The following is a 22417-nucleotide window of genomic DNA, read 5'->3' on the forward strand; positions in this document are numbered from 1 at the left end:
AGTTAATAAAGCATATACAACAATTGATTTTAATATTCACAAAGAAATTAAAGATGTTCATAAATAAGATGAATTTATACAACAATCAATTCTTGCTGAAAAATCTGAAGCAATAGGATTAAGTAATAAGGCTTATGAATGCAAAATAAAATTTTTTATAATGGGGGACTCTTCCTGACGATCTTTCGGACAAAAATTTTACGAAAGAAAAATTTTTAATTTTATTTACAAAACATATAACAAAATACATATTTTAAATAACAAATATGGAAGAAACTCTTAAACAATATTTGAACGAGTACTATAGAGGCTTTACAGGTTTCGAGTTGGAACATATAGAGGACTTCACAAAATGTTTAAAAGAATATAAAAAATTTAACTTAGAAGAATACGAAATTTCACACTTGGATAAAGATATGATATTTCCGCCAGGCGACATAAAAATTGGTGTCCGAGATGCAAGAACAACAAAAGGGAGCAATATATACAAAGATACTTTAATGGATATCGCAATCTTTACAATGAAAATGGGTGGCGAAAACGTTAAAAGAATCTTGGAAACAATCCTTCTAGAAAATTCTCAAGCAGGCACGACAACGGATAAAGAAGAAGGAACATTAACGGATAAAGAAGAAAAAGAAGAAAATAAAAAAAATTTTTTAAGACATTATCTATTACTTTTTTATAAAGACCTTAAAGGATTTGAAGAAAATCATCTAGATGATTTTACAAACGCTACAAGAAGGAATAGCAGAGTTAATTTAGCAGAATATGAATTAAAGTTTATGGAAAGAGATTTAATATTTCAACCAGGAGAAATGGGAGAAGGCATTATAAATGGAAAAAGAAAAACGGGTAACGATATTATCAAAGATAATTTAATGGATTTCGCTACTTTTACAATGAAATTGGCTGCGGATACCACCAAAAAAATTTTGGAAATAGTATTCAATACCCTTCAGTCCCGAAACAGAGAAAAAAAGGCCGCAGTAGAAGAATTACAACAAATCAGGAACGAATCAAATTCTATGAGGGCTAAATACAATGAATACAAAGAAAAGATAGACAATTTAGAAAAGGAAAAAAAGATGGCTGAAGAACGAATAAGAAATTTAGAAAATGACATGCTAAATTTAAAAAATTCAGAGAAGAAATCATTAACGAGTGAGATTTCCACATCCAGTAAGCCGAAAAGTAAGACAAGAAGCCATGATCGACGCAGAAAATCAAAAAAAAGAAATCATCTACACAAGACATTAAAAAAGGGAAGATCACCGAAATTCCGGTTCAAACAACTTCCGATGATGATTATCGGAAAAAACATTTTTCCGAAAGATCACGTGACCTAAAATTTTACGATTTTCCAGCCTATTGGAAGGATAATGAAATCTATGATTCGCTAAAACAAATAGGATGTATAGAAAGATTAGAGTGTAAATGGAACTACAAATATAGGACTGTTCGAGCTAGAATTCGCCTCACAACAGAAATGGAGGAAATCTTCATCAAAGGTGGACCTAATATAGCGATCAAGAAAAAAGAGCAGACTTATTTTTTAGGATGTTTGACGCGAAAATGAGTACTACTGAAATCAAGAAAAAATATGAATGGCAAGCATATAAAAAATTTAATGATTTACCAGGGAGACCAGAACACGAGGGATTAAAAGAAGAAAACTTAAAATATGGTAGACTTTTTTCAAAAATTATCAAAATAAACAAAATTAAATACATTTTGATATATTTTAACAATGAAAAGGATTTAATGAAAGCAATTTACAACTCAACGATGGAAGAAATAAACATGGAAAATGGCTTGAAGATTAAAAGTCAAGATGAATTGATCGCTGAAAATGGAACATACAAAAAACGTTTCAGCATTAATAAATTCGCTATTCCACAAAAATCAAAGGACGGATTTGTTGACGCAACCACTGACTTAATCTCAACGGTTCCAAGAACGACAGAAGAACATGACGAGTTAGATAATTTAAATAATAAATTTAAAGAAAGATTAGACGAATTAGAGACGACAACAGCCACGATACAAAGAAAGGGGAAAAAGAAAGCAACAGAGTTATTGGACGATGATGTTGAAGAAACAAAAAATGAAAACAAAAAGCGAGTAGTGCGAAAGCAGGGAGAAAGGGAAAATTCTGATACAGAATGAACAAATTATCCCCAAAATTCTTAACAATTTTGAAAATTTATTTTAGAAGAGCAATACTGGAATTTGATCGAGTTTTTACCTTCTTAATAACAGAGAATTTGTTACAAGAGTTAATTTGATATTTTCCGCGGTAGTATAGTTTTTCTTTTTAATTTCCAAAATAGAATTTTATTTTGCTTTAAAATTTTTTTTTTCGCTTTTAATGTATTTTTACTATTTAGTTTTTATTTGATATTTCTTCACAATTAAATTGATTGAATTAAAATAGTAAAGCCTCAAAACATATAAAAATAGCAAAAATTCAAAAACATCATAAAATACCGAATAGTAGCGTAGTTTACAAACAATAGAATTATAGAATCGAACACAATATCTTAGTTTAGATTTTATATTAATAATTATAGATAGATAAATACTCAGTTATAGGGTTTAGAAAGTCTTTGAACTTTCTTTGCTCTAGGTGCTTTCATATTTTTTTTGTTAAGATTTAAGATTTTAAATCGATTACAATCAATAAAGCGCGTTACTGTTTTAAAAAAAAAAAAAAAAAAAAAAATTTTTTATAATTCAGGAATAAGAAAATTTTGTGAAAATTGTAACTAAAAATGTTTAGCTACATTATCATATTGTGAATATTAAATTCAAAGTTATTTAAAAGAGGGAGTTAGTATTATAAAATGCAAAATATATGGTGTGATTTATTTTGAACTTATTCATTTCTAATAAAATCAGACATTTAAATTTATAAAAATTTTTAGTAGTGTCTTAATTTTATCATATCCTCAGAATTGTTATCTTTGTGCAGCATTGAGTGAAATTTAAATAATTTCATCAGAGGAGATTTTTTATGCAAATTATATGAAAAATTCTACATAAAATTTATATACGTTTCAAACAAATTTTATAATGTTTTAAATAAGTAGTATTTAATATTATTAATTATAAATTAAGTAATGTATTTATACAATAATTTATAGTTAAACTATTTTAAACAATTGATTAACACATGAAATTATAATCTATTTTGACGCACTTAAACTATTGATTTTTGTTCGTTCTTATTTGATTTTACTTTTTTTTTTGGATTATGTTTATTTTCCTTAATAGAAATATGACTTTTAAAATAACTATTATTATAAATAATTTATAAAAAGTTTAAGAAAAGGATGGTTATGTTATGTGATTGCAAGCTATTCATATTTTGTGCTAGCTTAGATTTAGATTGAAACATTAGTTTGTAAATTTTTCATGTTTTAATATAAAATGTTAGTATAATTTTTATAAATAAAATAAACAAGTATTCTTATTCCTATCACTATACAAATCAATGTGAAAATCATATATTGAATTTTATATTTAAATAATTAGTATATAAAATATTTACATAATATTTAATTAACTTAGTAATTCCATATCAAATTTAAATAAAATATATGTATATTATATAGGCTCTATAAAAAAAATTTAATTGTTGTAAATGGTCGAAAAAAATTATATTGCTTTTAAAAAATGTCTCTAACTGCTGATGTTATATCTACTATAAAAAATCATAATCACGTGTTAAATTATTAGAAATTGGATTGAGGGATATATAGATAGATTAATGAAAATTAAAGATGAATTTGACTATTATAAAATAATTGTATGTTATTGTACGAGCGTCATGCTTAATAATGATCTGATGTGGCACGGAAGTTATTATTTTCAATTGAAAGAGTATTCAAATGAATTATATTTTTTTTGTTTGTGATACAGTATATTTACATTGCACAGACTGATCCGCATTATATTTGCTGGTCACAACTCACAAGTGCAGTAAGATTTAAATTATAAGCATGTGAATTTTTTAAATTCTTTTTATTAAATGTGAAACTGGAGTTTGCATGATTTTTATTGATCGTTATTATAAAATAATAGTTTTATTATGCAAAATGAATTATTGTGAAATTTATATTTTTATTTTTAGTCTATTTAACAAATTATAAAATTTCTGATTAGATTTTTTTGTGGCTTACTGCATTATTGAGCGATCAGCGGAACTTTGACATAAGCCACAAATTTACTGGGGCTTGCGGTCAATTTTACAGAAAATTATGGTACTGTACGTATGATCATGTTTTATTTTATTATTAATAATTATATGCACTTTAGCTTAAAATCATAATAATAATAGATAATAATAAATGTTCTAATTAAACAGAAATGTTCTTTATTTAATATTTTTTAAAGGGTTATATAATGATAAAATACTCTTCATTATTATTTCCTTTTAGCTAATAAAACTCGGATGTGAAATTACTATTCTAATTCTGTGAAGAAATCCTTGGAAATATCATTTAGTGTTATGCACTTATGCCTACACCCTATAAAAAAATTGGGATACGTTTTTTATAAAGTTTTTATACGATTTTTTTCCTTAGAAATAACGTATCATAATAGGATACGGAAAAATGCACAATTCCGTATCACTAAAAATATGGTTTGGATACGGAATTTGCACGGAATTCATATGGAATTTACATGATTTGATCACTGATTTTATCACGAAATTTATACGATTTGGTCACTGAATTTACTATTTGTATTACAGTTTACTATAATTATATTTACATAAATCTAATTTTACTTTATTAAATTAAATAAAAAATAAAAAATAAACAAAATACAAATACATTATGAAAATTCCCTCCTTATTAAAACCACCTATTGCAACCAAAATTATCTATAAGTTCAGGTTCATTTGGAGTCAAACAACAAAAAAAGAAACATAAGAATGTCTAGCTTAATTGGAAACAAAACCCCCCCCTTCATATAGCATCTGCAATCGTCCAAGTCACCAAAGGTCAGCATTCCTACAAAAAATGAAAGAGAACTCCAGAATGTTTGACCTACATAAATGAAAAGAATTATGAAGCATCTGATGAAAAAGAAACCAAAACAACAAAATAAATCCAAAACTGACCTACAAAAAAAGAAGACTCTGAAGCAACAAACTGAAACAACCTACAAAAAGAAAAGAATCTGAACCCAACTTACAAAAAAAAAAAAAAAGAAAATTTGAACTGACCTAAAAAAAGAAAAAAATCCTAAACAATCCTACAAAAAGGAAAGGACTCCCAAACTGATCTACAAAAAAGAAAAAAGAAACTGAATCTTCTCACAAAAAAAAATCTGCTGGCCTATGAAATAAAAAAAGGGATATATATAAATAAAAAAGAAAGGGGAATAAAAAATAAATCAAAAAAAATATTTTTTTAAAAAGAGGGTAACGAAGTTAGGAAAGTTAAAAAAAATTTTTTTTTTTAAAGGGAGGACGTCAAAGTTAGAAAAATAAAAAATTTTTTATAAAGAGGAAATAGAAATAGAAAGAAGAAAATTTTTTTAAAAAAAAAGAAGAGTGGGAATAGTGGGAATAAAAGAATAAAATCAAAAAAAAAATATTTTTTTTTTAATAGGAGGGAAGTTTTTTTTTTGATAGAAATTCTTTTGAGAATTTTTTTTAATAGGTAAGAATTTTTGAATTTTTTTTTTAATAGGGAAAATGTGTTTTTGACGGGAGATTTTCGTTAGAAATTTTCTTTAATAGGGGATATTTTTTTTTTTGATTGAGAATTTCATTAGAGAATTGTTGGTTGAAAATTTTTTTTATTTTTTTTTGATGGAGAATTTTGTTAGAAATCTTAATAGAAAATTTTATTGAAAATAGTTTTTTTTAATAAGGGTATCGAGAATTTTGGCTTGAAAATTTTTTTTTTTAATAAAGAATTTCTTTTTTTAATAAAAAATTGATTGAAAATTTATTGGAAAATTTTTTATTAAATTTTTACAATTTTATAAGTTTTTACTCCTCTTCATCTTCTTTCCGTCTCCCATCACTCTTTTTCGTCTCACATCATCACTCCTATCCGTCTCCCATCACTCCTCTTCGTCTCCCATCACCCTTTCCGTCTCCCATCACTCTTTTTCGTCTCCCATCACTCCTCTTCGTCTCCCATCACTTCTTTTCGTCTCCCATCACTCCTTTTTATCTCCCATCACTCCTCTTCGTTTCGCATCACTTCTTTTCGTCTCCATCACTCCTTTTCATCTTTTTGTTTCCTATCGTTTCTCATTACTCTTTTTTACTCCCTTTCATCTTCTATTACCTTCCATTACTCCATTGTTATTTCACTTTTTTATTAGCATCTTTCTCCTTGATCATTGTAATTTACTTTATCTTTTTTATTTATTGTTATTGTTTCTTTATTTGTATCACTTCAATAAAAATAAATATGGTGATTTTTTTCTTTAAAATCGTAAATGTGTGACTTAAATTTTATATTTGCAAATGAAATTTCAATTAATTTCATTAAATATGATTATTTTGAATAAATATGTTTGCAAAAAATTTTTATTTAAAATATTTTTTACAATAAAATTTTAAGTTTTAACCGATCAAAAATTAGAAAAAATCAGCAATCAGCCGTAAAGAAAGGCGGGATCCGGTCAAAATCGCGACGGGTCAAAATCTCGAATTCTAATGCTGGTCAAGATATCACGTGATTCTGAATAATTCTGCATAACGCGGGCCAACTGTCGGGATTTTGACCCATTCGGGATTTTGACCCGTCGCGATTTAGACCCATAACCAAGAAGGCTAACTAAAGTAAGTTAATTAGTGCATACTCCATAAGGAGTTCACCCTTCGTAAAAAAATGAAGAAAGAAGAAAAAAGAAATAGCCATCATAAGAGTAACTATGCCGCTAAGATAACTCATACGAATGGGTTAATAAAAACAAGGAACAGCAATAAAAAATAAATCCGTATTTTCTTTTATCCGAAGGTGTTGTACGTAAATAAATACTGTTATGTACGAGATGCTTTATGAGGGCAGTTTGATTGTGAAATCCATACAATACTCAGAGATTGTGGACCACCTATTCAATAATTTCGAAAAAAATTGTGTAGATATTTCTTTTTTATGCCGTAAATAACGATTTGAATGAAATTTATAAGTTAATGTAGTGTAACCGTGATGTACTAAAAAAAAATGCGTGTCTGCGGGATTCATAAAATAATAAATACGTAAATAAAATCATTAGGAGTTAATTATATACAATTTTTTAAATTTAAACAAACTAAACATTCGGGTTAGAATAAAGTTGAAAAAAAATATTTTATGCTAATATATCCGATATTCCATAGGATCATGTAAAGCAAAATTTTATAGTTATCCGATAGTATTTTATATGCAATATCAAATATGAAATTTATTTCATTATTATTTATACACACAATAAAATTATATTTATATACATTATCAATTCTATAAGCTAATTATTGAAAGAAAGAAAATAGGTGATAAGATTATACTTTGTTAGACTATTAATAAACTATTTATACATGATCATTGAGGCCTCTCGGATATAAAATTTATCCGATAGAAAATGTTTACTTATTACAGGTAAATGATTGGCTGAATAAGCCACTTCGTGGCTTATTTTCAGCCAATCATTTTCCCTCCATAAGTAAAAATAATGTTATTCACTCTTTTCCATCGGATAATAATATAGTATATTGCGAATCTTTTAAAAATCTACATTAACGAATATCCAATGGATGTGATTAATTATCGACATAAAAATTTAGTTGATTTTTAAATAGTACCCATATACAACATTTTTCTTTCTAAGACAAATATTAATAAACAAAATTAGTGACTTTATACTAGTTTTACTATACTCGTATTCCTCGATTTGGTACAAGAACGAATTGGAAAGTAAATATACCGTTTCAATTTATTACATCATAAAATTTTTTCATAAAATTATTTTAAAAAAAAATTCTTTATTGTTTTTTTTAAAAATTGTAACGAAAAAATTCTTTATTGTTTTTTTTTTCTTAAATAGTAACGAAAAAATTCTTAATTTCTCGGTTACTCAATTTTAACTCACGTGATTAAGAATTCATATGGATCAATTGGATCGACCGTTTGCGTAAACTTGTGAAACAATTAATCTTCCGTACGACTTAAAAATTTCAGCCAAATAATTTTCATTATTTTATTTACATATTTATTTTTATTTTGTGCGGGTGATGCATAAAATAATTCCTCTTTTGGATGTGAAAAATTTTTTTTCATTGTATACAATTCTTGAAAAAGAAGTTGATAGAAAATATTTTATATAATGGTTGAATAAAGTATATTGTTAAATTTATGCGAACCTACGCCAACGGAATTATCGGGAAAAAACGACATAAAAATTTAGTTGGCCTCGAATACTACCAATAAATAATATTTTCTTTGACAAATAATAATAAACAAAATTAGTGACTTGTACCAAAATCGAGAAATACAACGAGTATAATTTATTATATACACCTATTAATGTTTTTTTTTTTGTTTATTCATAAAAAAATTTTTTCATAAAATAAGTTATACTTTAAAAATTGAAAATTATTTTCCCTTTACTCAATTTTAATTCACGTGATTAAGAATTCAGACTGCTGTTTACGTAAATTTTGTGAAACTCACTTCGGAATTTAATAGACCTTTTTTCCATTTATCATTTCATGTTTAAAATTGTATTTTAAATTTTATCAACAGTATTATGGCTACTATTCGACGAGAAATAGTTCAAGCTGCAATTAATAGAGCATTTGCATTAGCAAACCCTAATATTCAAAATAATTTAGAAAAACAACATGTATTTAGAATACAAACAGTTCTTGCTGACAAATCTCTTACCAAGGATGAAAAATCATTTGCAGTAAAAGAATTAAAAGAAAATTTTGATTATGAAAAAATTTTTTATAATGAAGGAACAAAAAGAATTTGTGAAAATTGTCATGATGAATGTTTAGCTACATTATATTGTGAACATTGTATTCGAAATTATTTAAAAGAAAATTTTTCAAACTGGACATCTGGAAATAATGATATTGATAATTTAATACAACAATGTCAAATAAAAGCACTTACACCATATTTGATAGTAGAATGGATTCCTTATAATAAATTACAAAATATTAAATACTTAACTAAAGGTGGATGTTCTGAAATTTATACTGCAGTTTGGATTGATGGACGTTATGTTGAATGGTATTTAAAAGAAAAACAATTAAAAAGAAGTGGAATTATAAATGTAGTGCTCAAAAAATTAGAAAATGTTGAAAGTGCCAATAAAAGTTGGTTTGATGAGGTATATACAAGTAATTAAAAGTATTTGAAATTTTTTTAAAATTTAATTGCAATTCTTTAATTTTTGTAGGGTTTATCTCATCTACACATAAGTAGCAAATCTTTCCTTATAGTGCAGTGTTATGGTTTAACTCAAAATCCATTTAATGGAAATTATATGATTGTAATGAATCGTATGAATGTAAATCTAAGAGAATATTTGCAACAAAATCACAATAAACTTACATGGAAAGAAAGAATTCAAATTATTTATAGTATAATTAACGCAGTTTATGATATTCACGAAGAGAGTTCAATTCACAGAGATTTACATTCTGGAAATATATTATTTTTTCAAAATGATCAAAGATTTTACATCAGTGATCTTGGATTTTGTGGACCAGCTAATAAACCATTAGATAGTATATATGGAAATCTTCCATACATAGCACCTGAGGTCATTGTTAATAAGAAATATACTTTTGCATCTGATATTTATAGTATTGGCATACTTATGTGGGAAATCTCATCCGGACAACCACCTTTTATTAATAAACATGATTATGATCTTGCAATAAGAATAATAAATGGAATGAGACCAAAAACAATACCAGACACTCCTTTAGAATATAAAGAATTAATGGAACAATGTTGGGATGCTAATCCTATGATAAGACCTGATATTTCCACTCTTTTTAATAAAATAAGTAATATTTATAGATGGTATTGTCAAAATGAAAATGAACAAAGAATAATTAGTAAAATTACTCGTATTAATAACTCTCAATTAAATACAAGATATAATGTAAATTCTAGTTCTACTAATAGTTCCTTTTTTGGAAATTTTAGTGCAAGTTCGAGTAATTGGAATATTAGTAGTAGAGTTTATAATTTTGAAAATTTACCTGAACCAAAAAATGCAACAAAAGGTAAGAATTTTTTATTGTACAGTTTTAACTTTTTACAATATAATATTAATTATTCATTTTATTTAATAGAAGAACAAGATGGTAATTATTAAAATATATTTAACTTATTAATATTGTTATTAATTTTACTATGTTAACTTTATTTTTATAGCTTATCATAGTATACAATTTGATTTTGATTTACAAGATGGTTTGATTATTGGTAAGATTAGCAATTAATATATTTTTGTTAAAATCTTCGATCTATAATTCTAATTTATATCTATTTATTTTTTTAAATAAAGTAGAAGAGCAATCTAATAAAAGAAGTTATTTTGATGGTAATAGATAGTTTTTATAATAATTCATTATAATGCTGTAAATCAAATAATCAATTTTCTTATTTATTACTATAAAATAGATGATGAAAAAGATTTAGCTTCTAACTCTAATAAAAAAGTCAATTCAAATAATAATGAAGGTAATTATTACTGAAATTTTCATATTTTATTTTTATTATTATTAATGCATGTAATTAATATTAAATTTTAGAAATACAATATCATGAAATTGGATACCAATATACGCAAAGAAATTATGCTACGAGTAAGATGGATCTTAACTATTTATTAAATTAGAGCGTTATCATTATTATTTTTGTATTATTTTATTTAGAATTATTTAAACACCAAGACTAGAGTAGCAATATTTGCAAATTTTCTTAGTTTGTAATTTAAATAGTTCACTTTATTTATTTATGACTAGTATACAATATATAGAATATGAATAAATTTATAATTTGAGCGGTATTATAATATTATATATTAGTGAAATTAATCCAATTTTATTATGATCAAAGCCAATTACTGTATTACCAATATACTGATATTTTAGTTAACTAATGTCCAAATCTTAAATTACACGAAAAATTACCAAATACTGCAGCGTTAAATGAATACTGGTTTATTTACCATACGAATATTTAGTTCAAAGGAAATTTTAATTGGATATAAAGCATTATAGAGTATTGTAGATTATGTAATGCAATAGCAATTTCTGTCTATAAAAGTATACAAGCAATTGATTAATTAAATAATAGTTTAATACTATTTACTATTTACAGTTTTGTAATAATCTACGTATATTAATTTGCAAATTAGATTTTAGATGATATAATAGAATTTCATTTTTTGCTGTTCTAATATTAACTTATTAAGTTTAGTCCAAATCTTAATAATTCATTAATTTCTACAATAAAATATTTATTGAGAATGTAATTATCGACAAGTAGTATTTTTATGCATTAAAATTGTATTATAAATTTGAAAATGTTGTAAATATAAATATAAATAAATATAAGAAATACGTTTGAAGGAGTTAGAATAATTTTTTTTTAAAAAAAAAAATAAATATAAAAAAGTCTGCGCCCGCGTAAAAAGTTTCATTAACTATTGTCTGTTAACAAACTATTTATTTTATTCTTATTAGTGTTAAATTATCGAAGCAAGTTAATTATTGTCTGGAATATGAATTTTTATAGATTTTTAATGATTATCGAATTTTTTGTTATTGGTCAAAATTACAGAAAAAAATAACATTTAATATTATAATTAACCTTTTTATACATAATTTTTACAATTTTTAAGAATAAAAACTCGATAAACTTAGTTTCCGCAGCAACCTAGAAAATAAATTATAAAGTAAAATTATCTATAATTGAAGAATTCAAATAAATCAATTATTATAACTTACAGAAATCTTAAAATTTTAAATGATATCATTTTAATGTTATTTAACATTGATATAATATTCTATAATTCGGATATTCATGATTCAGTTCTTATTTAAAAAAATTATTAAACTCTATTAAAATAAAACTAAATGGATCCTATTAAATCGACACACTCTATTAAAAAAAAGTCAAATGTACCTTTCAAAGATTATCAAATTCACAAGTATTGTGCGTCTATCCTAACAACTTATACTGTATGTCCTAAACAATTAAAGTGTTATTGATTATATAAATTTCTCAGAAAAATTTGTAAGTTTATTAATAAATTACACTATTTTTATTTTTATTGTCATACAGTATAATAGGAATAGTTAAATATTAATAAAGGTAATAAACCTACCCAGAAAAGGACAAACATATTCACTTTTCGTTAAATTGTTATAAAAAGTAATTTTATGTTTTGAGAGAAGCTGTAAAATGTTTCGTAATATATTTTAGTGTCGTTAAGATATTTTTGTTAATAAAAATGAGAAATTTTTTAATCAATAGGTTTTTAAAGCTTATTTAAAGTTAATTGCAGCTTTAAATTAATAGTATCATCGCCTTATTAAAAGCCTATTTAACTACAAGGATTAATAAATTTAATGTCTGATTAAAAAGCATTATAATTAGTATCTGGTACTAACTTTCATTTTATCACGACCTCTTACAAAGAATGATTATCAATAATTACAAATTAAACCACGAATGGTAATCTCTCACTAAATTAAAATAAGGGGCGTTCTTGTGTATCAAATTTCAAATGATTGTCATTTTAACCGGTTAGCAAACAATTTTTATAAACAATATTAATTTTTTAATTTTCGAATTTTGAGATACCCTGTTTATTTTATTTTCAAATAAAACTAAAAAACTATTTAAGGTATTCTTCATTCTTGTGTACCAAAATTTCATGATGTTACTGATATAAAATTCAACGATATAAATTTATACAGAAAATGTCGTATTAAATACTTTCAATAATTATCTTTTTGTTGTTAGACCATGATAAAATTCCCTAATTCGAAAATAAAAAACAGTCGTCGATTATTAAATATCGGCCATAATGGTCTAATAAAAGTTTTATTTTCCTAAAATTTTGATGATTATTTTCGAATGACCGAACAAATCTTTTATACCTTTATTTTTCACATACCCACCAGGCGTTATTGGCTAAACATATATAGTAATATACTAGTAAAAAAAAAATATTCTAATTTACGATTTGGCTTGACAAATTTTTATATAAATATGCATTATTTATCCTTCAACTATTTTATCATTCACATCATTAGTTTAATTTTAATATTCTTGATATAATCATCCAATGTTTTTTAATTTTTTCCTTTTTAATTTTTGATTTTCTTCTCGTAGGGAGCGCTTTTTTACAATTTATAATTTTTATCATTCCATTTATTGCTTTTAATAATATGACACAACTTATTTTTTTTTTTTTTTTTAAACAAAGGACAATATTTATTATAAAAGAAAAATATACAAAATTGAACTAATCTAGTTTAAATACAAGATCGAATAAAAACTAATAAAAAAAATGGTGACTTAAGAATATATGTTCAAAAGAACTATCTACCGTCATGCCTGCCCAAATACTTTCACATGCATAAGCACCCTACCAGTATTCGTACATCCTTTGGTGACTAGATCAAAAATATTTTTCTAAAAAAAAAAAACACACTATAAAACAAAAAGAAAATTATTCTAAAACCTAAAAAAATTTAGTATATCCTAAATTAATTTACGTAAAACATCTAAAATTTCTGCTAAGACCTTTGATCGTGATGTTTTACGGGACTTATCTTTCTTCTGCTTTTTATGCTTCTCAGATTTTGCCTCTTGTGGTTTCTTTTTAGAATTCTTAGAATTCTGTTTACTTTTATCAGTCTGTCGACTTCCTGAAGTTCGTTGCCGGTCCTTGTTGGTATTATTACCAAATGACCTTGTTCGTTGCGATGGAGAATCATGTCGATTCCAAGACAGGTGCAATTGCTCCCAATCAAATTGATTATCTAATGCTGTACGCATATCAACCCACTTTTCAAAATAACCAATAAGTTTACGATCCCCCCTTGCAGTCTGTATAATTTTAAAGCTTTTCAAACCCTTAATCGCAGAAAGGAATGAATGTGGGCAATGGTCTTTCCATAAGGCTGCTATCGTCATCAATTCTGGAATTTTTCGAATCGTAGCTTGGAACTTCTCACGTTGTTTTCTTTCTTTGAGTGTCCACCTTGCTGGAAACCATCGAACCGGTATCCCCCCTAAATCCGTAGTCCAAACAGGATCATCATTACCTTCGAACTGGGTAAGACGCAAAGAATTTAATTCTATCTTCAAACGAACTGTTTGGTATTTCTTTTGTTGTTTCATTTGTAATGAGATAGTATTCCCCCAAAATGTTAACTTTTGCAGAATTTCTTCTGGCGTCCAGGATACTGGGATATCATAAACCAAAATGTCTCTGACTTGTGATGTACCATCATCACCTGGTTTATGACCTGTAATAACTTGCTGAATTATATTTTTATTTGACTTCTTTTTTTTATTCGAAGATTTTGTCAAATTAGATAAATTATTATCTGGTTGTTGTAATAGCTGCGGCTGAGGCATTGTAACATCCAGATTAGATACTGGTTCTACTGGTGTGACGTCCATATCAAAAGGTTGATCAACATGTGATTGAGATCCAGAGGCATCCGCAATCGACCGATTTATATTAACATCTTGATCATCACCTATTTGATCATCATCATCAACAGTATTTCGCATATAATCATCTGATTCATCATTTGTTAATGGATCAGAATCAGAATCAACAGTTTGGTGTTTTTTTCTTTTTATTCTTTTTAGCCTTTCTTTTTTTAGACTTATCCTCATGTTTTCTCACAACATTCATTATTTGCTTTCTTTCAGCATATCTCTGTTGTATCCCATCATATACTGCGTTAAAACCATGAGAAGCAGAGTACATAGCAACATGTAAAAAAAATGTGAAACTTTGAGGAGTCATTTGGTAATGAGAGGCTCTATTCTCCCAACTGAGTATGTCTTCATTTGTTAATCCAAAATTTGCTTTTAAAATATTATTTTGAACTTCTGTTGAACGTCCCTTAAAAAATGAAGCACTAAGACTTTCACAATATTGTATATATTGGAAATATGTAGTTTTTAAAAACCTATTTTCATCACCCATAATAAGCATAGGAAACTTATTTTCGGCTATTTGTATTTTTCTTGTATCTTCCATTTTAATAAAAAACTGAGTAAAATAAAATTAAAATTTTACTGCGGAATTGTTATGTTTTTTAATTTTTGAAGGAAGAGTTTTTTTTCCATTCATATAATATGACACAACTTATAGGAGATGTTCTCTTGTTAACCTTTAATGAATTACATGCCGATCTTGCTTCTTTGCATCTGTACTTTAGGAAATTCAAGCTGATGTCATATAGCTGTACCTTTACTTTAGAATTATTTTTGAAAAGTTGAAAATCCTTTCAACTACGAAACAAGAATCACGTGAAAAATTCTATAATGTTGTTACTCACTTTTTACCAAATAATTCAGAATATCCTTCGCCACAAAATAATATTGATACCTTTAAATAAATTTCCAAAAGGACCAACGTTCAAATACAACTCACAACATTATGGTTTACAGATATGGTACAACTATCAATAAATGATGAAGTCAAGGATTCTAAATACAAAAAAACAAATATTAGAACCAGTAATTTACAAATTAATTTTAATATATAATAATGCAAAGTATTTCCATTGGATACCAAGAAGAAATTACTGTATATCAATAAAATCATTTTTTCAAACTTACGTTCCCTTGAACTCAATTTTGATGTTGTGACATAAGTTTACTAATATTTGTCAAAATATAACAAACTTGGAGATAAATGAGTGTGATAAGGATACTATAGGTTTAGCTTCATTCATTGAAACACAAAAAAATTTGCAGTCATCTTTGAGTTTACATTTTGATAATGTAGAAGGACAATACACATTGTTAAACAATATAATTAGAAAAAAAGCTGCAACATTAAAAAAAGTTACAATACAACCTATTATTACATTAATTTCACCTATATTTATTCCATCATTATTAAAAAATATACAATATTTAGCTTTAATAATTTTAATAATGAATATGGTAACTTATATGAAAGTGTAAAGTGAATCCCACATCAATGCTTTAGCCCCATCGGAGCAGAAACATATAGTTCTGCTCGCACTTTATAGGATCAGTAAATTCGATCCTCATTCATCGCACTTCAACTACAAACCACATGACATCTCACTATTCGCAACATCTCCCAAAAAAGAAGAGAGAAGATGCCACAGCCAAAAAGAAAGAGGCGACTTTTAATCGGCAATGCAAGAAACTTGGACATGAAATTCTCCAATCTGATAGAGCATACACTCCAGAGGTTTATAATAACATCTCATGAGAATTACATTTTTCAATGCTTCAACCCCATCGAAGCAAAACTTATAGTTCTGCTCAATCAATAAATTCGATCCTCATCATCGCTCTTCAACTACAAACTACATGACATCTCACTATGCGCAACATCCCCAACCAATATAATGTCATCCCGCATGAGAATTACATTTCTCAATGCTTCAACTCCACCAAAGTAAAAACTTATAGTTCTGCTCAGGCTTTGGGGATCAATAAATTTGATCTTCATCATCGCAACTACAAACCACATGACATCTCATTATCATGTGCAACATCCTCCAACTCCAATGGTCTACAATATCATCCCACATAAGGTGACGTAAATGGGAATATTACATAAACATGACCTCTTTTCCATACCTTCAATACTTTGATACCTCATAATATTATTATGTTTTCACTAGGGGTGCGAAATAAAAATAACTAAAATAATATGAAAATGACCATCATTTCGATTTTGGCAGTATTTTTTAAGAAATAGCTTTAGTATTGACATTTAAAATAAAACATATTTAAAATTTTGGCATTTTTTATGAGAGGTATATATTGCTAACAGAAATGCCAAATAATTTCTAATTCAATTAGAAAATTCCTAAAAATTTGTTTCAAGAAAAAGTTAACACCTCATAAATAAATTTAATTGTAATAGGAGCTATTTTGGGTAATAAAATAAAAATAATATGAGTATTTGAAATTACTTTTTTTCATTGCTTTTTAAATAAGCATTCCACTGTTTAATTTGGTATAAAAAGTAATGCTCTAATTGGGATAGTAATGAAGTTATAATCAAATTAGCGGTATTCTCACCGCCATTATTTTTGCTAGGGACTGTAATATTATTTGTTATTTTACAGATTAAAGAATATCCATTTTCTAAAAGACTATCTCTGTTCGAAAAAAAATTATTTTTAGGAGAATGAATAAAATAAAGTTAGACATCTACATTATTATGTTTAATGCAAAGCAAAATGTGGTGGAATGATTTGAATAGAGGTAGTTGATATTTAATCTATTATGAAAGATTAGGATTTATATTACGAAATAAAAAATCAATTTGATTAATTTCTGAAATCAAAGTGAAGAAATAATTGCTTATTAAAGCTTATATAATTTGATTAATCACTTTTCATCTTGAGAAAAAAAAAAAAATTTAGTTAACTTATACTAGGCTATGTTTTAAAATAGTTTTTTGATTATTATTTTTTAAATTCAGTAAAATCAGCACTTCCTTTTAGATTGGGTTTCTAATTAGATAATGTATTACGGTTATTTGATTAAAATATTCGACTTAATAGTTATATATCTAATAATTAATTACGAAATTATTTAATATTTGAATCCATTAAACTATAATGTGTGTAATATTGCATGAAAAATTTCTCGTCTTATTATTTATTTGCTTCGCTTCTACCAGTTGTCAGTTATATTAAGAATCACATTTAGTATAAAATTGCTTTTTTATTCTTTTAAATTTAACTATTAAAGTTAAACTCACTATTTAAAACATCAATGAGTGACGTTAAAAATTTTAAATATAATAAAAAATAAAAAATGTATTAAAATAAATTCATCAATTATTTAAACCCTTTAGGACGAATCAACCAAAACTATTTATTACGCATAAAATAATATAACCAATGTTAAAATCTTTATTTACATAGAATATTCTTAAATATAAAATCCAATAAATCTATACTATGTAAATAAAAAACTAAGATAAAAACTTTTAAAGTATAACAGATAATGAAAGAAAAATAGAAGTAAACTAACTTCAATACACGAATTGATATTTAAACTATTTGATTTCAACTTTCACATAAAAGAAACTTCATTCAATATTATGTTCATCATCTTGGCAAATTTCATTTAGTTCTATAAAAAAAAAAAATTAGATATAGAATATTAATAAATTACAAATAATAATAACTTACCTAATAATTCACTTAATTGAACATCCAAGCATTCTGAAACTGTATATTATGTATTTATAGTATTTAAACGTTAATAAATTTAAATAAAATAATTATAATAATAAGGGAATACTTACTTGGATTTGCTGATGTTGATTGAGCAGTGTAACTAGTGGTCTACTAAAAAATAAAAATAACATTAATGTAAAATGAATTATATGATAAAACAAATTAAATTTAATTACCTGAACTAAATTGAAAAGATGATAAATTTGAAGAATTTACTGGTTTTGGAAGATTTTTGAAATTTAAAAGTCTACTAGTATAAATTGCTTGTGGATGCGTTTTGAAGCTTTTGGATTTATTTTCATTTGACTTGTTTTTGAATTTTTCTTCTCTAGTTTTATCACATTCTTTTATTTGAAAATAAATTTCACTATTTTGATTATCGGTACCATTATACCATCTATTTAGTGTTTGATACAACTCTTTAGTGGTTGGTCTATTTTTTATTTCAGCATCCCAACATTTTATTATCAAATCTGCAAGTAACTTTGGTATGTCTTTAGAAATCGTTGGTCTAAACCCTTTACATATTTTAATAGCTAAAAATTCATCATGAGGAATATCATTAAAAGGAATTTCTTCAGAAAGAAATTCGTTCATTATTATTCCAAATGAGTAAATCTCTGCTGCTTTTGTATATTGTCGTTCATGTAAAACTTCTGGTGCCATATATGGTAATACTCCATAAATTCCTTCTTCTTTAACTGTTTGCTTTATATTTGCTGGTTGACACATTCCTAAATCACTTATATATGGCATATAATTAAATAATATATTGCCTGAATGAAAATCTTTGTGAACTTTTTCAGCATTATGAATATCTAAAAGTCCTCTTGCAATTTGTTGTAATTGATCAATTTTTAATTTATAATTGATATAATTTTTAGATTCATTTAAATAATTTCTCAAATTTCCATCATTACAATAATATAAAACCATCATATACTCTTTATTTTTTGGATCTTGAGTAATTCCATAACATTGAACAATATCTATAAGATGAATCTGAAGATGAGATTTAATCTAATTATCATCAAAAAGGAAAAGTTTTATTAATAAATAAATGTAAATAACAAACTTTATATATAAGACAAAGTAAGTTTAAATTACCTCATTTAAAAAATCTGAACATATATCAGAAGAATTATTCAAACTTTTCAATGCATATTTATCATATGAAAATCTATACCATATTTGATTTTCAATATCCCAATGATCAATATGTCCTTCAGGCCATTCGGCTGAATAAATCTTACTAAAACCACCTTCTGCAATATAAGTGATATTATGAAATTTTTCAAAAGGTATCCATTCAAGATATTTCAAATAATGTACAGCATTAAGTTGTGATTGTTGTATAAATTCATCAATATCTTTATTTCCACTAGTCCAATTTTTAAAGTTATCTTTAAATCTTTTAGCATTACAGGATTGACACCAATTGTATCCTGTGCCAGGTTCTTTACATTCTCCACATATTCCATATGCTTGTTTTCTTTTTTCTACGTCTCCTATATAAATTACTCTTTCATCTACATTTTTTGATTCAATAGTTGAATCAATAATAGGAATTGTAACATGAAACTTTTAATAGACAAAAAGTTATTAATATTTTTAACTACGAAAATTCAATAAAATAATTCTAATTATTAAAAATATTAAATTGCCATTACCTGATATTTATCATCATAACCCTTCCATAAATTTTTTGGGGTCTCATCCATATTAACTGAGCTGTGGATTATAATTTTAATTTTAGTTATATAAATAAATAACTATGTTACTCAAAATAAATTTCAAAATTATTATGGGCAAAGAAAAAAATTATAAATTGAACGAAGTTTCGCACATTTGTATTAATTATTTGTATTACTATTTGTATTACTATTTGTACTACAAAAATTACTATTTTTGTAACAAAGAAAATTCGAAGCAGCAGCTGATCATCATCATAAAAAATAAATCTAACCCGAAATGGTTAAATGAAAAATGCGAAGTAAAATTATTTCGATAATGTAGATCATATAATTTTTTTCTGTATTTTCAAAAAAAAAATAAACCTATAATAAAAAAACCATTGCCAAATTATATATCAAAAATAAATTAGTTTGGAATAAAAATTCTAATTAATATATTTTTAATTAATGAAAATCAAGGTGGATATAGATTATAGTTCGCACATAAGTTTTTTTTGTCTTTATGCTAGAAAGATAATAATAATATTGTAAGATTGGTTAAATGAACCTTGTCTAGTAAATATGGTAAATGAAGGAAATATAGATAACATTATGAAGATAAAGACTTCTCCAATCATACCTAATTACAGAGCATTTGAATTTTACTAAGAAGTTTTAATAATGCTGCTAAAAATAGGTTAATAACATTTTCAATAAAGGTAAATAAAAATGCTGTCTTATTTACCTTTTCTATTTTCAAGCTAAAGTATTGACACATTTTTAAATTAAAGTAAAAGAGAGTTAATATTTTTTTATAATGAGAATAAAATAATAAAAAAACTTTTTCTAATGATTACTTAAGTTTCAGTTATTAGATGAAAGAAAACTATATTCTTCAAAATTTATAATAATTTGTGTGCCAGAAGGGAAGGAACCTTATTCTCAAGTCTCATGCTTTGTATGAATAAAATTTTTGAGAAGCAAATTTTATAGGTTTTTTCTATGGAAGTTGGCTAGGTTTTTGACTGATTTGGCGCATGGAGACGAAACGTGGAAAAAGGTCGAGCTACGCGCTAGGATATATAGTAGTTTCTCTAGATTAGTCAGTGTTTTCTATAGACATTAGTCTTCGTGTTTTAGATTAGTTATTAGTGTTAGTAGATAGTTTTTTTCGTTTAGATATAGGATAGGTATAGGAGGTACTTTTTCTTTTTCTGTTTGTTTTTGTTTTTGTTTGTGCTTTTTTTTAGGATAGATTGAACTCTGTTATAGAGGCGTTTCGTGTTTGCACGGGCGCTCCTAGGTATTTCAATGTAAAAATTCTATCCTAAATAAAGAAATGCGTTACAGTTTTTTTTTTTAAAAAAAAAATTTATAATTATTTTGCATAAATTACCAATGAAAAATTGAAAAATAAATCATCTCAATTTTTTAGGTTTCTATAGGAGTGTTACTGTAACACCTTATTTATTCCTTTAATTATATTTGAAACTGTTGTTTGGAGTTCTTCATTCCTAGAACTCTGATACCAATAAACAAGAAGTTACTTTAATTTTGAAAATGCGACCAGGCTATTTATCAAAAAAAAAAAAAGAAAAAAAAATATTTTACATACTAAATATGGCATAATGATGCATTTATATTATTAAATGAATTATGAATACATTAATGAAAAAATTTTTTTATTGAATATATATTTGCTTGAATAATGATATTATAATTTTTAAACAAATTTTTTTTAAGTAGAAATAGAACATTATAATTTTTTAACTGGAAACAAAGAATTTTTTTTATATATATTTTTTATAATCATAGTAAAGTAAATACAATTAAATTAATATTCAGTTACAATATTGGCAATATGAATATAATCAAAACAATTATATAAAAAAATTTAATATAACAAAATGTTTTTATTATAAGTAGGAAAAAAAATGCTACATTTTTATTATAAAAATATACAAAATTTTTTACAAAATGGAGTTGTTTCAACAATAGGACGAGTTTGAAGACTTTGTTTACAAATATTTTATTAGCAAAAAACTTCAAAAAAGCCAAAAATATCATCAGAAACCTTATAGGACAAAATAGACAGACTATTTTTCAGGCACAAAAGACATATAGATATAGGTACAAATTCAAAGATAAGGTTAAAAGTAGTAGAAACTTTATTAAGGAGTTGTTTGAAACAGTTTCTAGAAAACATTTTAGAGTTCTTCAATAATTAGGAAAATAAAATTTGAATCTTCATATTTAAGGATATGCC

General features: G+C 25.4%; 4 protein-coding genes across 5 annotated transcripts; 2 read left to right on the forward strand and 2 right to left on the reverse strand.

Moving 5' to 3' along the window:
- Positions 1–266: 266 nt before the first annotated feature.
- On the forward strand, positions 267–2169 carry OCT59_026567 (uncharacterized protein; the record flags this gene model as incomplete). Its single annotated transcript, XM_066143242.1, has 3 exons — positions 267–1194; positions 1266–1562; positions 1643–2169. The coding sequence occupies 3 exons, from the start codon at positions 267–269 to the stop codon at positions 2167–2169; spliced, it is 1752 nt and encodes a 583-aa protein (XP_065992779.1).
- Positions 2170–8436: 6267 nt separating this feature from the next.
- OCT59_026568 (uncharacterized protein) lies at positions 8437–10875 on the forward strand (the record flags this gene model as incomplete). Of its 2 annotated transcripts, XM_066143243.1 has the most annotated exons (7): positions 8437–9351; positions 9421–10258; positions 10328–10339; positions 10410–10460; positions 10543–10578; positions 10659–10718; positions 10790–10875. In XM_066143243.1, 7 exons carry the CDS (start codon positions 8761–8763, stop codon positions 10873–10875), a joined length of 1674 nt encoding a protein of 557 aa, XP_065992780.1. The 2 variants fall into 2 exon arrangements, with proteins under 2 accessions (XP_065992780.1, XP_025169881.2); XM_025321069.2 differs by lacking the exon at positions 8437–9351 and having other exon boundaries at positions 9970–10258; positions 10546–10578.
- Positions 10876–13468: 2593 nt separating this feature from the next.
- On the reverse strand, positions 13469–15273 carry OCT59_026569 (uncharacterized protein; the record flags this gene model as incomplete). Its single annotated transcript, XM_066143244.1, has 3 exons — positions 13469–14041; positions 14504–14803; positions 14979–15273. 3 exons carry the CDS (start codon positions 15271–15273, stop codon positions 13755–13757), a joined length of 882 nt encoding a protein of 293 aa, XP_065992781.1. The 3' UTR covers positions 13469–13754.
- A 3054-nt stretch (positions 15274–18327) lies between these two features.
- On the reverse strand, positions 18328–20288 carry OCT59_026570 (uncharacterized protein; the record flags this gene model as incomplete). Its single annotated transcript, XM_066143245.1, has 6 exons — positions 20149–20288; positions 19903–20059; positions 18695–19467; positions 18547–18586; positions 18431–18469; positions 18328–18371 (listed from the first exon to the last, which is right to left on the reverse strand). The coding sequence occupies exons 1-6, from the start codon at positions 20197–20199 to the stop codon at positions 18328–18330; spliced, it is 1104 nt and encodes a 367-aa protein (XP_065992782.1). The 5' UTR covers positions 20200–20288.
- Between the last annotated feature and the right edge of the window lie 2129 nt (positions 20289–22417).

Source organism: Rhizophagus irregularis, chromosome 6, assembly GCF_026210795.1.
Source record: "Rhizophagus irregularis chromosome 6, complete sequence".
Classification (NCBI taxonomy): Eukaryota; Fungi; Glomeromycota; class Glomeromycetes; order Glomerales; family Glomeraceae; genus Rhizophagus; species Rhizophagus irregularis.